The sequence below is a fragment of the Barbatula barbatula genome (genome assembly GCF_947034865.1).
Source record: "Barbatula barbatula genome assembly, chromosome: 6".
In the NCBI taxonomy this organism is placed as follows: Eukaryota; Metazoa; Chordata; class Actinopteri; order Cypriniformes; family Nemacheilidae; genus Barbatula; species Barbatula barbatula.
Genome location: NC_136765.1, coordinates 26,272,374 through 26,293,072, shown reverse-complemented (window position 1 = coordinate 26,293,072; position 20,699 = coordinate 26,272,374). Strand labels below are relative to the sequence as shown.

At 38.9% G+C, this 20,699-nt stretch overlaps 1 protein-coding gene across 1 annotated transcript in view; it reads right to left on the bottom strand.

The window, feature by feature from the left end:
• Window positions 1–20,254, bottom strand: part of LOC306895851 (pleckstrin homology domain-containing family G member 3) — a 32,500-nt gene extending 12,246 nt beyond the window's left edge. Inside the window, exons 1-6 of the mRNA XM_079459393.1 lie at window positions 20,162–20,254; window positions 14,052–14,112; window positions 4,261–4,652; window positions 2,236–2,336; window positions 298–367; window positions 4–50 (exon numbers count right to left, since the gene is read on the bottom strand). Of these exons, the coding sequence (XP_079315519.1) occupies window positions 4–50; window positions 298–367; window positions 2,236–2,336; window positions 4,261–4,652; window positions 14,052–14,061 (620 nt within the window). The 5' untranslated portion in view covers window positions 14,062–14,112; window positions 20,162–20,254. The remainder of the gene's footprint in view (window positions 1–3; window positions 51–297; window positions 368–2,235; window positions 2,337–4,260; window positions 4,653–14,051; window positions 14,113–20,161) is intronic.
• Window positions 20,255–20,699: the final 445 nt, after the last annotated feature.

The window sequence follows — 20,699 nt, the reverse complement described above, 5'->3', positions numbered from 1 at the left end:
TACTTCGGGTAGTTTGTACAGTACTGCGTGTAGATGTCAAAATACTCGCTCTGAAAATAAAGTGAAAGTATATCAGCAGCAACAACATAAACGTTAAGTGGCCCAAACGTAATCTCTGGAAAGAATCAATGTTGAGTCATTTAAATGTAATTAAATACCATTAATATACAGTAAAATAATGATATTAGTACGAATGAAAATGTAAAATATAATTGTATATTATAATCAAACACGAAACCGTCTCTACTTCAAGCTCAAGTTTGAATGGAATATTTATGTTCATCATGTATTTGATACCTTGTCCACGAAGCAGCGGGCGATGGCCACAGGATCACAGGCGCACGCGTCCAAACTGTGTAACAAGTCACTTACAAGACAACAAAAACACACAGTAAGATCAAACATAATATTTCACTTACACTTGAAGAGATGAAATGAAAAACAACACCGTGCTTCAGTATCACTCTGATAAAACACTAAATTACAGCCATAAATGAGATTGTTTGATATCAATATGTGAGAAAAATGTTTTATAATAATATATACTGTATCATTTATTGCTCATTACAGTAACAGCTGTCTAAATGTGTGTGAAGCTGCTTTGCAACCATGCAAATAAAACTGAATACAATACCGCCAACATGCAATGAAGTTACATTAATAAGTTTATAAAAAAACTAAAACATTTGTAAAAGTTATAAAAAGCAATAAAAAAAAAAACTTTATTATAGTTCTGTGAATGAAGCTCTAGTGTAAACAGATCTGATTCAATCCTCATGTTGTTTAGTTATTGAAATAGAATCGACATGTAGAAACGTTGTGATTGTTTTGTCATTACACTGATTCTAGCACCAGCACATGTAAACTCTTTTAACCGTGGTGAAATCACAAGGCCTTAAGCAGGTTACTGCGCTGTGATGTTGCCATTGCCCCGGTTTTATAAAAGACACCAACATCCATAATAAAGAATAAAAAGAGTTCTCTCACATTTCTCTCTAATTTAGTTCTTTATCCAACTGTAGGCTGTTCACAGTCGCAATGCAATGACTTGACTTTCATATAGAATATTAATACATGAAGACATGACTTACAGTTGAAAGGGCTTGTTTATATCACAAGATGTGTTTGTTCCACCAAAGAATGAATTCACATCAAACACATTTGTGACCCTGGACAACAAAACCAGTCTTAAGGGTACAATGGATATAAATGAGCTTTCCATTGATGTGTGGTGGACAGGACCAAATACATTTAAAACTCTAAACATTGAGAAAGTCACCTTGTAAAAGTGAAGCCCTTAGCAGAGCTTATTACTGACAAAAGTAAAGTTTTGACAATAGGAAATATACAAAATATCTTCATGGAACATGATGAAAGAAAAATGGATCATTTTTTCAACCCTTTCAATGTATTTTGGGCGATTACCAGAGATGTTCCTGTGCTACTTAAGACTGGTTTAGTGATCCACGGTCACATTTAAGTGCGTTTACTTTGACCTGCAGTCACATACAGTATGACACACACTGTACACACATATCACACACCCTCAACACAAACATCACACACAGAGACAAATATTTCATTACTTACAGCAAACACTGTATCTCTACAGCTGCCGGAGAGGGAAACAACCACACATACTGTACTTTATGCAAACGTACATTCACATTACATGTATGGAATCACTTCACTCTTTTCATCTTGTTTGAATTGACACTGTGTGGCCCAGAAGAAGCGTCGGTCATCCTCACGGTCAAGCACCAGGAAACACGACTCGCATCTCTCACACATGTCAACAAGCCGCTTTAGAGAAGCGTTTCACATATTTGACATTATTTATAAGCTCATCTGGACTACATGGTGTAAATGAACAGCTCTGGTTTCTTTAAATTCTTTCTTCATGCAAACAAAAGACATCAGAGTGATTGAGAGCTGATGAGCATCTGATCTCATCTGATTCAAGTCTTCCACTGATGATGTCACTCCAGTAAATGATGAAAGACTCGTTTAACACAGATGAGATCGACTGACGCTTCATGACGGATAATAAGAATGATTCAACTGATTTAATTCAACAGACACTAAACATGCATCAGTCTTGGTTTGCTGATAAACAGGTTTATAAGACGCTCGAGAGCTAATGGTTAACGGTTTGGGTCCAAAATGTCTTGTTTAATCAAACAAAGATGCTGAAATTTTGCAATGAAATGTCATTGAATCTGTGTTAAATCTTACCTGTTGAACTCATAGATCTGTTCAATGTTCCCAAATAAAGAGCACACTTGTTCTGGATTGATGGGCAGATCTCTGCTGTCTATAATGTGTACAAGATAGTCCTGAAACATTGGCAAACAAAAGATTAAACTTGACCACTGTCAAAATATGATCTGCCTTGAAAACCTTTGACATGCAATGCATTTACAGGTCAAGAGATGGCACTACAGTAATGCAGAAGAAATGCACATTGATTCATTCTGCTGGTGTTTTATAATGATGTTAATCATTAGAATACGGAAATGTTTTGCTTATCACTGAACAAAGTAATTGAACGCACAATTAAATAACCATATGTAAACAATCAAAACATCATTGCAGCGTGTAAAGATCTTGAATAAATTCTGTCTGACATCACAGTTATTGTCTGTGTGATTCCCTACACTAAAAATAAAGTACATTTACATTCATGCATTTGGCGGAAGCTTTTATCCAAAGCGACTTACATTGCACTAAACATTTGTTTCTGACTATGTGCAATCCCCTGGGATGGAACCTATGACCACGGTGTTGCTAGCGCCGCTCTAACCACTGAGCTACAGGAAAACATTCCAAAAACACAGACTTTCAAGCAAACACTGTCAAATATAATAACCATTAGTGTACATACCATATCACATACCGTGTTTTTTAATCTGATACTATTAGTGTATCAGCAGTTTTTGAACAGATTTATACAATGAAATAAGCGTATGTTTGATGACTTTGACTATATTTATTCATGCCCTCAAGGTCATTCAAGATTTACACACAAGAGTCTCAGCGCCAATGCTCTTATTAGGAAATGACAGAGTTTAGTTTGGATTCGAGCTGAAATCCTTCACACGGAGAGCAAACAGAGACTGAAGTTCAGCTCAGGAGACATTCAGACCGTTAGAAAGGAGTGTGTGAAGTTTGTGTTTGGATGTTAAAATGAAGTCTTCTATCTCCGTTAAAACGTTCAACTGCAAGTGATCCATTGTGTTCCTGGAAGACTGCGAGTCAGTTAAGCGTTCTGTAGTCTCTGACTCAACCAATGACATTTGTCAAGCCACACGGAAACGTTTATAGTTGGATGCAGCTAATGGAACAGAACACACTAACCTTTAGATACAAAACATCTCCATGAAAATCATCTAAGTTGAGAGTGGGTGTGGAGTGGGAAAGTTGGCACTGTCGTGAGACCCAGAATGCTTTGCCAGTGTCAGACAAACCTCAAGCATCACCCACAACAACACAAAGCAAACCAAGAGAATGAAGCAACAGATTTGAGCATTTCCAAAACATCAAGAAAACTCGACTATACAACTTCAGATAGACGTGTGCGGATCCCAGACAGTCTCTGCGAGATATGACTTACTGTATCCAACACAACTGTGGGAATTTCACACAAGAGCCCATTTAAACCCTGTGTTTCAGATCCTTCACTCATGAACTCTCAGACCCATATTACACCTCAGACCGAAGTCAAATCATTACGCTGAAGTCCTTCTGGCCATAGTCTCAAACTATGCCATGAGAAGAGACCATTTATATTCTGGGTGGGAAGCAATATTCCTGGATGGAAAAAGAGCAGGTCTGAAAATGCAAGGCGTGAGGACATTCCTGTCAGGGGAGGGATACCTGAGGAAACCTACAAACCCCCCAAAATCCCCAAACTCAGCATTAGCTAAGTCCTGCTGACACCACATTTCTCTCCGCTCGGTCATCTAAAGTAAAAGAGCAGTCACGGTGTGCCGTTTGTCATGTGCTTTATTGTGTTTAAAACCCGCGTGTGTTCTGTAAAAGGATTTCAAACACCACATGTCTGTTAGTATAGATTTCTTTAGCCTGTAATTGGTTCATTTACTCATTTGGGTGTTTTTTTTCAAAGATCAAAACTGTTGGCAATGTGCTTTGAATTGAGAAGAAAACTTGATAAAAAAAGAATGCATAAATAATACAATAATAAATAATACTGCAAAACGCAGTTGCTCAGCCCGCCGCTAACATCGGGTCAACGCTCACCTCCACGATACTGCGCAGATCCCTGACGTACATTCTCTCCGTCTCAATGATCTCCATCACCACTCGGTCCACATACGTGAGCTGGGGGTTGGGCGCCATAGCGACGGTGGCAATGGGTGAGGGAGGGTCTTGCTGGCGTTCTGATGATGTAATCACAGGTTGTGATACGGTCCAGTCCAGTTCTGGAGGATCTGCGGGTGCGGCCGGAGGGTTGAGCTCCAGGTTAATATCACCTGCGGATGGCGTGAGCGTCCTGATGTTTCCCTCTACAGAGGAACAGGAGGAGACGGAGGACACGACGCTGACCGGCCGGCGGACCTCAGAACGCTCAGCGCTGGAGTGAGTGTCATGACTGCCCACAGATGAGCCCGTAGATAAACCGTGACATTCTGCTGGAGACAAACAGACAATAACAGTTCATTCATTATATTTGAACTTTAAAACATATAAGACATTCTAATGTCAGTCGTGGTATCTTTCACCAGTCGTCATTTAATTTTCCACACTTGCTCTGAGCGCGTCGCAAAATATTTCAAAATCATATATTGTTGCTTTTGCATTTTGATTTCATAAATATTCTAGAGCTTGATCTTGATCTAGAGCCCTATGATCTGCACGATGTGGGAAAATATGGAAGGAATCACGAAAGCTAAAATCTACTATTGAAATATGTCATCTGCATGTTCTGTGTGTCTATGAGTGAATGAACACTATAACATGTTACAAGCGTGACACTCGTCTGTATCTTACTAACCTACAGCGCTGGATAAGTGCATCAAGTTAAGACCTTGTTTTCAATGAAACTGTCATTTTGTTTGTTTTGTATAGGCTATAAGGGCACAGGAAACAAGACAATCAAATATAAAAAAATACATACAATAAAGGATAATAATAATAAAATCCAACAATAGTCTTATTCATCACAAAGGTTAAGTGATGCTCAAGGTGGTTCATGAATCATCATAAATTCGAAAGGAAATCTGAATCCCTGACAAATCTCTACAAGCTCCTGACATCATCATCATCATCATCCCATCATTCAAATGACAAATACGATGAGGATAATAAACGTAATGGACTGAGAACAGTTTTGAAAAGCTTGTCAGTACAAAGTCTTTCCATCTCTTACACCTCTCTAGAAGACTTGTAGATTCTTGATAACCGTGAGATCACAATGAAATCCAAACACAAGCCTCCACATGAGCCTCAATCTCATCTTTCCACCAGCGCTTCATGACTCACAGATGACTTCACATAACATCTCACATAAACGCCTCTTCATAAAATCTCAAACATGTTCACAGCGAGACATGCAGGTCATGACAGAGTCGGTTTCATCATAGCAGCAACACACAGAATATTTCGTAACTTGGCAACATTTCTTAGGTGGTAAAAGGCTGTTTTTGTGACATTTGAGATGTGATTTCTAAATGACAGGTTGCTGTCTAATATAACGTCTAGATCTTTTACTGTATTTGTTGGAGTAACTGTACATCCTTCAACTTGCAGTTTATAATCAGAAATATTTGTTTTGCATGTCTTTGGTCCGATAGATACGGTCAACGTTTACACGTACGACTCATTTATTTACACTCTTCGAAATAAAGGTGCTTAAAAGGTTCTTCACACTTCACAGCGTTGCCGCAGAAGAACCATTCAGTCAAACATTTCTTTTTAACCTTTTTATCAACAGAACGGTTCTTCAAAATTTAAAAGTTCTCTATGGAACCAAAAGGTTCTTCTATGGCATCAAACAACCTTTTAAAGCACATTTTTCTTTAAATGTAGAAACCCTAAATAAAAATATAATCTAAATGATTACATCGTTCAGTAAATAGTTTGATATCTGTACAAAAACAGCTTCAAACACATGACACTATAGTTAACATCTAAAAACTCAACAGTACAAATTGTATTAAACCTCAAAGGATCAGATTCAATTAGAACGTAATGCAGATTTATAATCACCAATCTGTGTTCTTTTAAAGGCTCTGCTTTTTCGCCGGTTCGGGTGGTTAACAACGGATGTTCAAGTTTCTGATAAAAACGCTTCTTCTAACTAAACAACTGCATTCCTTCTGGTCAATATAAAGTCCCTTCTTCCAAAACACTGATTGGAATGACTGGTCTGTCTGTTCCCCGCTTAGAGTTTTTTAAAAACACTCGGAATAGTGACATCATGCACCCGGGAAGAAGAGGGCTGTAGTCCAACTAAAGGTTGAAAAATGTCATCGCGGACCTTTAACAGGCAATGTGCCGGGCAGCCATGTGCTGTGCTGTGCTGGAGGTTTTGCAAACATTTATGATGAAATCTTCTGGTTTTCTTCACTTTATCAAGTGTACATTCTGATTTCCTTCCTGTGTTTAACAAGAGTCTGCTGCATCATCATTGTTCTAAAACAGACACTTTACATCTCACAATCACACAGAGTTAGCAGTCATGTTCTCACATGTGGGCTTATGGGAAAGCATTAGTTTGAGCGTCACACGGCTGTATAATAGGGGTGTGATAAGACGAATGGGTTCACGACTGGATTTTTACACTATTTTGAAGAAATCCTCAATGATGAAATATATGAACAGTCAAAGGCGCATTTTGAAATCATTTTGTAATAAATGTCACTAAATACATTTACATTTCGTCATTTAGCAGACGCTTTTATCCAAAGTGACTTACAGATGAGGAAACATTGGAAGCAATTATAACAACATAGACAACAAAAGTGCATCAAAACTAGAGTGACTTTTTTCCTTTTTGGGATGGTACCACTAGTCGTTGTTCCTTTGCAGACCGCAGGGATCTGGCAGGAACATAGGTCTGCATTAGCAGACCCAGTGGTAGTCTTGTAGGCCAGGAGCATAGCTTTGAACTTTATGCAGGCAGCAACAGGGAGCCAGTGTAACCTGATGAAGAGCGGAGTTACATGCGCTCTCTTCGGTTCATTGAAGACCACTCTTGCTGCTGCATTCTGGATCATCTGGAGAGGTTTGATTGTGCAAGCAGGAAGTCCAGCCAGAAGCGCATTCCAATAATCCAGTTTGGACAGGACAAGAGCCTGGACTAGGACTTGCGTAGAGTGCTCCGATAGGAAAGGTCTAATTTTCCTAACGTTGTAGAGGATGAATCTACAGGACCGGGTGGTGCTGGCAACATGACTTGTGAGGTTAAGCTGATCATCAATTAGCACTGGACGGTGTAATCGTTGATGAGCCTAGTTGAATGGCAAGGTTGTGGTGAATCTTTGGGTTGGCTGGGATCACAAGCAGTTCCGTTTTTGCTAGGTTCAGCTGCAGGTGATGATCCTTCATCCAAAGCGAGATGTCACTCAGGCATGCCGTGATGCGAGCAGACACCGTCGGATCGTCCGGTTGAAATCACAAGTAGAGTTGTGTGACATCCGCATAGAAGATTAACGGTCCAAGCACTGAGCCCTGTGGCACCCCAGTGTTGAGCTGTTGGGACGCGGAGATACTCTGAATGACCTACCCGAGAGGTAGGACTCAAACCATTGCAATGCCATTCCAGAGACACCCTATCGGAGCACTCTACACATCCGCCTGTCACTGAGAGAAGACAGGAGGATGTGATGATTCATGTGACTTAATACTTAAAGTATGTCTGAGCTCGATACACTCTCCCAAGGTTTGTATGGTTTCCATAAGTTGTTCTCGGAAATGAAAAACCGTTAAGAAACAACTTCTCTTAGTACTTTGTTGGGCAATCCAAAGCATGACCACAGCAAGGCGAAATAAATAGTCCGTCCACCATCGGTTGTTCCGATTGATACTATTGTGTATCCGCGATACTCAATAGACATATCAGCACAATATTGACAACTTCAATAAGTTACAGAGTGATAGAATGCTGATTGCAGTCACACATGGAACAAACTTAAGCTTCTGTTATTGTCCACAAATCCAGCTTGTCATAGATAAACGTGTAAATTACCCCGCCCCACAATACTATCCAGTACCAGAGATTCTCAGGCTGGCGATAGAACCATCTGACTTTATAGAGAATATCGCCCAACACTATTGTTCACCCGTCAACCAACGAGCGGTAGGAATACCGGCTTACCATCAAGATTGGCTGAGCCAGATGTGTTTGTTTGTTCACGGCAAATCAGAGTATATAAACGGTGGATATAACGCTGGGTTTGGAGCTGGTTTGTCAGATGGAGCGGTCCCAGTGCTAAAAGATACCGGACATGAACCGTACGCGGTAAATCAAACCGAGTCATACGTCTGTGTTTTGTAGGCCATCGGTGCGTACGTGCATAATGTGAACAACACACGCTTATAGTGAATCAGCAGTTATGCAGGGATAATGCGATGATGTATTGTGTGATTTAGTTCCTTCCTCCGCATGTCTGTTTTCTGAAATAATCTGTATCTCTCCTTTATATATGTGATCAAACTACAACACTACTGTATAGGCACTCAAGATTAACATGAGATTGGCAGAAACTGCGTGTTCAACCGGACCTTTAACAGACAGAAGCGACGTGAAATCAACACCTGGTTGTCAGAACAGCTAATGGTTAGTGTGATGTTTAAACACTGACCTCCACACACACACACATTCCTGCAACCCAAAACACACCTGACACAAGAGCCATTTACATTCCTATACCTCACACATGACTTCCTCAAACATGTTTACCTCCGTTGTTAGAGTTAAAATGGTAATGTATACCTGTTAAGATTATATTTCATATGATACAACATACAAACAGTGAGATTTAAAACAGAACACATTTATAAATCCAAGACGACTACATATTTATAAAACATTTCAGCTCTTATCAGCATGTTCCTGGAGAAAGAGCCGCTCTACAAACAAGCACAGACTCATACACGTGATTGTTTTAACACGGCCCCTTGTAATAATTATCTCGAGTCAAGGTGAGTGTAGTATTTGACTTTGTAAAATAAACACATTCAAAGATCAAAACATCTGGAGATGATAACGATGAACCTGTGAGTCTCCTCTCGACAGATTTCATGACATTCAATCGCTTTCTGACTGTCTGCAGAATACTTCAGATTCCACAGATGCTTGAGCGTAAACCTTTTACTTGCATGGCTAATATAGGACATAAACATGCAAACACCCACCGGTTCCCATTCACAAACACCCCTTCAACTTCTGTGGATTCACTCCAACAGTCTTCATACAACGTGTCAGAAAAAAACAAGGATCATTGAGTTTCACCAGAGCATGGGAAAGGTCAAAGGTCGAGTCAGACTTTTCAATTCAGGCTTGCAATTGAAGAACAAAATAGTCTTCAAACACTTTTTACTCAATGATGTATTAAATCATCACAAACACTGATAAGCTCGACCTGTAACACACAAACCATTTTGTTCTTGAATTCATTTAGGGCTGTCAAACGATTAATCTCATCCAGAATAAAAGTTTGTGTTTAATTTTTTTATATGTCTGTGTACTGTAAATATTCATTTTGTATTTATAAAAACATACACGTATATGAAAAATATAAGATATAAAAATGAATAAACATTTATATATACTTTAAATGATTGGTATATAAAAATAAATACTTATATATATATATACACACATGCATGTATAGTTACAAAATAAACATGCACAGTACAAAGACATACAGTATATTATGTAAACACAAACTTTGGATTCGATTAATCGCAATGAATCGTTTGACAGCCCTAAATTAAATAATTGTATGTATTTTCAGTCATGTCATTACCACATGTACAGTATAAACGCTGTTTCCTCCGGGAAGTTACAAACAGACTTTCGGTCGAGTGGTAAGAAAATCTGAGGCAAATGATCATCACACAGAACACGAAAGCATCGTCATGTGTTGTTTCCATGCAAAGCATCTGACCCGACAGACATTTACTGATACAGTCTGACCAATGCAAAAGACAACACAATACATGCAACACATTTACATGTTATAACACACTACAAGGAAACCGTCATAAAATATAACAAACAACCAATGAGAAATGTTTTTATACATTTATAGAGAATGCTGTGGTGTGTTGAAAATGTCTAGAAATCTTCCTCACCTGAGGGGAGATAAACACAAATGTGTGTTTCCTTTGAGGTTTCAGTAAGCGTGTCTCACACCTCAGGATGAGATGATCCAGCGTCTGAGGTGGACACAACCTCACATCACACAACATCTGAATCACATCACAAAGCTCATAAAGTATGGACGTCAAATACATCACAGTCTCAAAGAAATCGAAACCAGAAATATCAGTTCACAGCATCTTCAACACTTGGTATCACATGGTTAAACTTCAGAGGTTCATCCAAACACCGTGTGGTACATAAACATGACCACTGAATTGATCATTTGCAAGAGTAAAGCACAGAATTTACAGACATTTCACAATGTTTCAGTAATGATAATTACACCCCGGGGAGGGATTCACAGGATATTCCCATAACAATTCCTCAGTAAAGGTGACCCAAACCCCTACTTGTCCACATACAACACTCAGACCTCCGTCATGCTGAAACGCATTTTATTCTATTTTTACTTTCCGGTTGCGTCATGATACTGAGAAAAACAGAAGAGCTTTGTTTCTGCAGATAAACACTGACAAAACACAGACACCGATATGCAACTTTTGGCCGATTTGGATAACTGATCACTCTTTAACGTTGGAAGCCAATAAACGGTCTCTAAACATTCATTTAACATTTTAGGAGACTGAAACAAAATGCAAAAAGTGGAAAAGTGCTTTTATTTGAAAACAGTGACTTCAGAAAACAAGGAAGCGATTAGATTTCTTTTTTTCACGTCAAAGATGATCACTTTTAAACTTTTCTGGTATATATATATATATTTTTTTAAATGTTCTTCCAGAGCAACACAGAAAAGTGTTGCCAATAGCCACAAGTCTAACAGGTCTCAAGACAGAAAGCATTCAGACAGCGATCTGCTTCCAACTATATGCTTTTGTTCCAGTCATTTCATAAATATCTACATCAACAATAATATCAGAAAGTGATGATCGCAGCAGAAAGACGGTAGTGTAGTGGCCGGTCAGTTCTCATTGATGCTTGAATGTTGTAAAGTCTGAGGTTTCAATGTTTCTGATGGGATTCATGACTAGTCTGAGGTCAGAGATTGTCCTCTACAGAAACAGTGAGTGGCAATAAAGCCAATTAACCTCGCAAACATCACACAAACCCTCACAGCGGCCCATTGAAAAGCCATTTCCTCTGAACAACTGAGGCCATCTGTGCGCCGGATTTCAATAGTGTGAGTGTATTGTGACGCACAGAAACACCCCGATGATGGCCACACGCTGCTGAGTGCTCCAAAAGACCCCTGAGAACACGTGTGTGGGGGGAGCAGTTCTCAACTCTTCAAAGCACTTTTGGCACTTACAATGGTATTACATGTTCTTGTTAAAGAAACCATAATACTATTTTTAACCATGATCTGTAATGATGCGGATTATGGTAGTAACTTCAACTTTTCCTAAATACACGTAAAAACATGACTGTTGCATTGCTTAAAGGGTTAGTTCACCATAACATTTAAGTATGCTAGTATTTAACAGAATGGAACAAATTGTATTAATTTACCTGAACACATACAGTACCTGTTAATGGTAAATTCAGAAAAACTGAAAATCATTTTGAAATGTTCTCTTCATTTTTTCTGTGAATGCATGTATGAGGATGCTCTTGAAAAAGACATGTTTTTGGGGACAAACCCTCATAGATTAAAACTCATAGATACTTTATTTACAACACACATTTTATACAAAACAGGTAAATCGGTGTAAAGAGCTATACAAAGAAATGAATCAGATATAAAATCAAGTCTGTAATGGCTTTGTGTTAAATAAGGATGTTTTTGTTTTCTTGTCGGGAGAGCTATACTTTATAAAGGCTGATATTAATGAGAATGATGTCTTTATTTACCATATCAAAGGCCAACAGGCTGAGGTTAGAGTCAAGTCTTTTGTGTTTATAATTAGCTTAACTTCACGTCAATAACAGAGTGTCATTAAGATGACAGAGTCAATGTGCGGGCGTGCGTGCTGGGATGTGCGAAGAATTTCACTGTGATTTCAGACGACTAATTCCAGGTTGCCAGGAGGTACTGCCAACTATTTCTCTACACAGGACAGATTTCTGCACTTATCCGAGAGCAGCCAGAAGACAGAACTCAGAACGGCTCATTAAACTAATGCCTCTCTCTCTCTCTCTCTCTCTCTCTCTCTCTCTCCTCAGACAGATTATCAATTTTCTCTGTGGCCCTGCAACAACTGAAGAATTCCCACAAAAGACGGATGGATGGTTCTAATCCGAAGCCATTGTGAACAGCAATAAAAAGAATTCACTGCGGAAATAATGAGTTTTCCTAAAAGGGGGTGACATTTGCAACAAAAGAATAAAAGCACAGTAAATTCTCTCCGGTTGAAGCCGCCTCTTTCCTCCCGGTCAAATGTGTTCATGCGTGAGAAATGCTTTGCTGGCTTTGTCTGAATGGAGACGCCCAGCGGACGATAAGGACCGGTCTCTGTTCAACAATTACTATGGCTCATACCGCTGTGATTTAAACAAACATACTACACACACACCTCAGATCATGTGATGATACTCAGAACCACATGCTGACATCCACTCGGAGCACCTTAGCAACCTCACAGCAACGTACTGACCATCACTCACAACACCTTAGCAACGAGCCAGTCCTGATGCGTCCAGGTGTTTCTCACTGGATAAAATGAATTCACCAACATCTCCGCAGACACAGCAGACATCCTTTAAAGGTCAAACTCAGCCATTTGTATTTGTGTAAGATCTACTCAAGAATGTTTCTGTGCCACACGCACCCACTAAAAATACTCACCAAACGTCAACAATATAACCAAATTAAGACCAAATCTAAAGAAACCAAAAAAAGGTAAATTAGCAAGTAATTTAAGGAAAGTCTTTCTTAAAAAGAAAAGCAGATAGTAGATGATTCAGTGACCTATGAAAACATGAACTAAAGGAGGAAACATATCAAGTCTACATAAAAAAACTCACACAAGACCTGAACATTTCACTTTCATCAAGACACTGATGATGAGTTTCAATGAATAATCCAGACACAGAGTTCTTCCTTTGTGGATCATCACCGCTTCAAACCCCACTCATCCATATGCCAACAGACAAACATCAGCACTCTACAAAACTTCCAAAATAGGTCATGAGTGGATGCCATGCGCTCCTGGAGCACTGCGGCGCTGGATTTGTTTAGGGAAATGTAACAGAGATGAAGGACGAAGTGGCTTCTCTGCCGGGTTCTTGTTTGTGGAGGTTGGAGGGGGTGTGGCAGAACCTCGAGCCAGACGAACACACAAAAGTCCCTCACATCAAAACTACATCTCTCCATTACACAAGGTTTCCACGCCACAGCAGACATTCACAGACATTCCTGCACTTGTTTTGGCAGCGCAGAGGACATACGGCGGCCAAATCTGAGCTCACTGCCCGAACGGAAACACACATCTGATGTGAATCAACCCTGCGAGCGCTGGAGTGTAGTATACTCCATACTGTAGACCTGCAGATGTGAAGTGTGCTCATAATCATAATTAGGATTTTACCTGATGGAAGATAAACTGTGCCAACCACCTAACACCTTAGCAACAACACAGACGCTGCATAGCAACAACCTGACAACCAACCACAGCAACAGAGACGTGTAGATCACTTAATGCACCATGATAATTGTTATACTGGTGTTGAACTATTTTCTGAAAAGCATGAGAGATGTTCTTACCTTCTCCCATCACATTTCAGTTGTGACCACAACTGGAGTCTTCTCTCATCCCCTTCACACACTGAAAACACACACACACACACACACTTTTAATATTTGAATAATGTAACAAACAGCTTTACTTGATGGATGACAACACACTGTACACATCTATATTACGGATGCACCGATATCACTGTTTCCTTTACCAATCCAATACGATTCTAACACAGTTTCTTCCTGATCAAAGTAGAATTGCATATTTCTTCATCTTTTACTGCCAGAGGTGAACAAGAAATTTCACTACATCATAAACCACATCATACTTAACTCAACTTCATTTCATAAATAAATGTTGTTATTTTACATTTTAATCCAAAGTCATTTTTTAAATAATTAAAAAAAGTAGTGTATTAATGGGGAAAACAAACAGGGCCGTGACAACCGCAGCACAGCAGGGGTAAAGTGCCATGACGGTTGGTGGTATAGTGCACGCCACACTTATGTAATAAGAATGACAAATGTGATAAGGATTTCTATTTGTAGCCTTTCAGTTGTGGATGTTTTTATTTGATAAAATGTACATTAACACAAGACATTTTTGCCATATGTTTCCGTTGGTACATTCAAGCGCAGGTCTACATGGATCTTGTTATATAAAACAGTTACATAAAATCAAAACCGGCTATGAACCGCTTGCTTGGTGTCGGAGTGCGCGCAGGCTGCGGATGTTTCTTTGCGCTTTGAGCACATCTCCTGAACTTGCATTTAGTGCAGCTGTACACATCTTCATCTGGACAATATCAACATGTTAGTTTTCCATCAACGAGTAGGAAAAAGTTAAGTTTTTATGTCAATCTGAATAGCAAAGTTAGGTTAAAACAGTTTGTTGCAGATGGAATTGTTAAGGACTGTAAGGGTTAATACGCCACAGACTGAAGTTATCAGTGCAAAAGAGCTTTATAATTTAATATTTCACTTTCTTATATTCATTATTTACTGATGTATCTTTAAGGGTTACTGCTGTGGGCCGTTTCTTTGATGGATTTGCGCATTAAACATCATCCTTATTTATTTCAGAAAAGTATTTAAATAATGTCTAAATTTCTCTTTCACTTGTCATGTGGTTGCAAAATGCAAATATAATTATATAAATATTATATAAATAAATAATATATACTTCCCACCAAAAATCAACTTGGTGTGATGTGTTACTCGCCCACATGACATTAAACATGTTTAGAGAACTTCCGGCGTCTTCGGAGCACAAATGAAGATATTTAGGGGACATCTGAGAGATTTCCAGACCACCTCATAGACGTCATCTCTCGGATGTCACCTAAATATCTTCATATATGCTCCAAAAACGGCAGAAGTTCTCTAAACATGTTTAACGTCATGTGGGCGAGTAAACAAAGTTGATTTCTGGGTGAACCTCCCCTTTCATTTGTCCATTACCACTGCGGTGGTCAGAAACAGCCACCGTCACAGCCCTTATCAAAACACACATTTGCATTACATCCCGTCACTGTGCCTTAGACAAATATTGTGTTAAGAACGGTTTATTCTGTTGACTGTTTCAGTTCATTCACGGTGATAAACGTTCTGTAGCGACTACAAGTAACTGCCCCCAGATCTTATCTTATAGAGTCTTATCAGGCCAGCCGAGGGAAATTCCAGCCATTCCATTGGACAGTGAGAGTTTGGTGTTAGATGGTGCCGCTCACTCGCCACCGTAACATCGGTCAAACTTCACTGGACAACCCGAGACTTGAAACCCGTCTAGTTTACTAAACTTAAAAGAAAGAAAAACTTTGACCTGTTCTTAACCATCAATTCCACAAGAATAATGTCAAGTTCTGACCGTAATGTTTTCTAATCTTATTTTACTCAGACGTACATGTGTTGTAATCACTCTTTCATGTTGACATTAGAGGATAAACACTCCTAGTACAGTAAGGACTCATCTCTTTGTTCCTCACATGAGCGACTTGAAACAAGGAATCAATTCATTAATCCTGACAGGATCTGATTTAACTGATTCCGCCGATTCCGTCTTTCAGAAAACAGGATCAGAGAAAAGATGAAACAGACAGACGCCCTGCGGAGACAGAGTCAAGATCACAGTCGTGAGATTTCCAGGAATTCTCTCACATGAACGCTCTGACGGATTTACTACATCATACCTGATAAGTACTGTATCTATTAAAGATGAGCTTTTAGGTTATGACATTATAACGGCTGTTATTAACATTCTTTGGTGTTATATAAAACAAATCTTGTGTAGCAGGACAAAGGCTGTAGGTTCAAATACTAAAAAGAAGTTGAATGCAACCTCTGCTATATATCCTAAAATAAATCAAACATATATTGTGATTTCCTATAAAAATCTACTCTACAGTGACTGTTTTCTGAAAATAACTACAAGTCATGCATGTCAAAGCCGACACGTGTGTGCGCAGCTGGTATGTAAATGTCCATTTGCTTCAGAGCCCATATGGGAAACTTTTGTTCTCACAGCTGATAAAACATATAGTGACCTCAAGCGCAGGTCTGTGAATATATACTGAACTCTTTGCCTTGTTGACCCTTTACACAAAATAAAGAACACATTAATGTCAATATCTCTTATTTATGTTATTAGGGATGGAGGATTTGCAGGAAACTGTGGATTATTCACCTCATGAATATCTAAAGGACAAGTCAACATATTAATTCTCAACATAATTAAGTCTGGTGCCCAATCTCATAGAAAACAGTCTCTGGAAGGAGAATAAATGATAAACTTCCCAATGGACTGACATTCTCCACACAACAACAACAAAACACACACTACGTGATTATGGCCGGTGTTTATCCTTCAGCCAGCAAAAGTGGGTGTCAAGTGTACAGAGAAGTCTCCATCAGTGTTCCCAGACACTGTTAAAACACAATTAAAGCACTTCCGACAGCCGAATACTCCCTGAGCTCCAACAACCCTAAACACACCCGCTGACAGTTTTCCTCCACAGCGGTCCTCCTCTCTGACCTCGCGACCTGAAACTGATGTCTAACTAAACCCGTGGGAGAAGAGGAGCGCTGACCGATCCATCACAGCCCACAAACCCAGTGCTGGAAATAAAGAGCCAATGCTTCATTGATAGGCAAGCGCCGTATCTTACTCTGCAGACAGACCGACTCTTTATTATTTCAGCACTGAGGTCTCTGTTTATCTTGGCTGACCTCGTTCAGACACTCCGCCATTTAAGAGACAGAGAGAGAGCGATAGAGAGAGAGAGATAGAGAGAGATAGAGAGACTTTAACATAGTAACACATATAATAACTAATAATATAAACCGTTGTGAACATGTCTCCACTGTGCATTATGTTCAACTGTGTTATGGTCATCTTTCCAAGAATTCCTTTCAACTGTATTTTCTTTATGAGCTCATAACGTACAAGTGATATTCAGAAATGGACTGTGAACTAAAGACGCTTTTCCATCATTCTGTACACCCAATAATATACTTTAGAAATAAAGCGTATACATGCAAACTGCACATAATTGTGTTCTGTCGTTGGTCAAATACAATTTCCTGAAGAAGAAAAAAGCAGAAACACAGAAGCGCCGGTTAACTTCTCTCTAAACAATGAACTTGTATTAGATTTACTTTAAAGTGACATTCACCCAAAAATGAAAGTTCTGTTCCTATTTACTCACCGGACTGGCCCCTATTCACTCCTATTCAGGGTAAATCCAGGAATCATTGAACTACACTGAATACTTTTTAAGACTCTTTCCATACATTTTAAGACCTCATCGTCACTTTTCGCTACAAGCCAAGTTTTACTCGTACATTGGCGACACTTAAACTTCACTGACTGTAAGGTAGCACAACGAACAGTCTTGGTTAGTGATGACTCCAGATTAATGCAACATAATTCAGAAGGGTGGGAACGAAGCCCAAGAGTGACTAACCTAATGTAAGGTTTATAGAAAGAGACGAGGCTACGCGAACCACCTTCAGAGACACACAGAGCCGTTTATCTCACGGTTATTCCCAGACACGGTTACAACTCTTTATCCTGCAAACATTTGCTTTTAGTCCCTTTAGTCCACCATGTTGTTTAACACCCGGCTCTACTATTGGCCTACGCAATGATTGCATTCAGGTAAACTTTAGAATATGACCTCTTTGGACAAATATGAAGAGATGATACACAATTTAATACCTCAGAAATGGCATCTAAGAGTTTATTATACTTTTTATGTAAATGATGGGTGACCTGTCACTTTAATTCTGTTTCTGAAGACGCCCAGCGCTGCATATTCTGTATCTGTCTATTATTTTATTCTTAATTAAATTATCTTTTAGTACCATCATACTTTTGGCACACTCTGGACAAATTGGCAACAAACACAGTGTTTTCAAAATGCCTTTTTATAACTTTCATCATTAAATGTCAGACTTAAACCCAACAGGCTCAGAGTCAATCCTGCAGGCTGAATATCTCTGTGTTCAGGATTAGTTGTTAAACTTCTAGAAATAACAGCAGAGGTGAACGCCACCTCACAAACTCATGACCTCTAACCCAGACAAGGTCAAAGTAAAGCATTGACCCGTCTATAAACATCCACAGTGTCTAACACCGGCATCAACTTGTTTAAATGCTCAGAATCATAATGAACACGATCACATTAACAAAAACACAAAGATTGAAACTTATGCTGCTATAAATGATAAGTGCCTGTTTCAATGGTGACTGAAATGAAGATTTTTCCAGTGTCATTTCATCAAAACCAATAAAATCACTTACGAGAAGAAGAATCTAATGAAGTATAGCAAATCTACAACACTATACATTTACTACAGACATTTCCAAGACTTCTCCAGGTTTGCTCAAACCCAATTTTGAAATCCTCATTATTTCCAGGTATTTCATGAGCGTGGGAACCCTGTACACCGCAAACAATCCTGTTTATACAGTGTGTCTCTTCTTAAATCAACTTTATACAGTATCTGTTTGGTGAATGAGATCTGTGATCCTTGAACATGTCAAATTCAACATATTCATAAAAAGCACATTTTCACTAATGGCAGTTTAAGTCTAAAACGGATCAAAGTTCAGAGGCCTTGGACAAATATTCCTCTTTACTGAGTACACAAACTTTATCAGAGACACAACTTCAGTACGTCAGATGAGATTTCAGAACATGTCAGGAGATATTTCAGTGGATTTCAGATTCAACACACTTCATACAATAAAGTCTTTATAACGTCATCGCAGAACCTTCATAACATCCACATCATGCTTCATTTGTCAAGTAGAAACTTAGAGGTTTTCCATCTTATAAAACATTTTTGAATAAAAAACAAATCAACTCTTTAAAAGTTCAATTTCAGTGGAATCTGACAGCATAGCAGTATTTTTACTCACATTAAGATCATCGACTATCAAGATTTATTAGAGCTGTACGATAAATGATTGGCCACATCGGTATCGGACGACTTTTATAATGTCATCGTATCGGCCGATATATTAAAGCGATTAATGATTTCCTCTGGTTAAACTTCTTCAGCCGCTCACAGTTCTAATCCAGCACAGTTGTGTCTTTCTGTCGTGATCTTTCACTTTACTGATATTAGCTAAACATCGATGATGTAGAGACAGTATGTAGATATTTATGATTGTGTGAATTATAGGAACAAAAGCACATTGTTTGAGTCTGAATGCTTTCTGTCTTGAGAACATTATTCTGGCTTGCTCTGGAAGAACATCTATCATTTGTTTATTAAATATAAAATATATTTGAAAAGTTTGAATGTTAAAGAATGTTTAACTAGTGTAAAGTAGCACATGACACATGATTTTCAGGGGAATAGAGAACTAACGGTTTCCTTGTTTTCTGCTGTCATATAAAAGCAGTTTTCCACTTCTTTCCTTTGATTTCAGTCTTATTAATATCTAGAGACTTTATAACGCAAATATATCTGTTTCTGGCATATCGGTGCATCCCTAATATGAATCGATCAATCCAGTCAGTCATATTTATATCGGTCGTGTTCACAATCGTCATTAAAACCTCTAGATATACAAACACATGACACACAATCAACTGCGCACATTGTTGTTCAGTAAAGTCACTTACCGTGTCGGAGTTTGAGCTCGACTTAAGTCCTTTAAAGTTCCGTCCGACTGAGGAGAAATACTCACACGTGCACGTGCACGAGCCTACAGAACTGACGCGCGGGCGCGCGGAGAGAACACTTACGAGAGAATGATTTAGTGGGCGGAGTCTGTGGCCCGGAAGTTCTGCTTTACTAAAGCGAAGGTTTGTCGGTGTTGTTTATAACTTTAGACATCATGTTTATTCTTTAATTCGGCGTTCATTAATAAAATGATTGTCTTGTTCTTATCTGTTCCTTTTGTCCGCGCTGCTGTGATCAGTGTAAGACTTTTATATTTCATCATGTTGTGGCGTTTGAGGATATAAGCATCTCATTCCTGTGATTCATTTACCGGCGTCCTCACAGTTCTATGGTTATATATATTTATTTATTTATACATGTATATCGGTTATATGTGTTTATGTTGTATGGAGGGCAAAAGCTAGCTGGTGAGCAACTTGAACAGAGATTGAAATTGTTATTTTGAGTCAATAGCGCCCTCTGTGGGTTGTCATATAG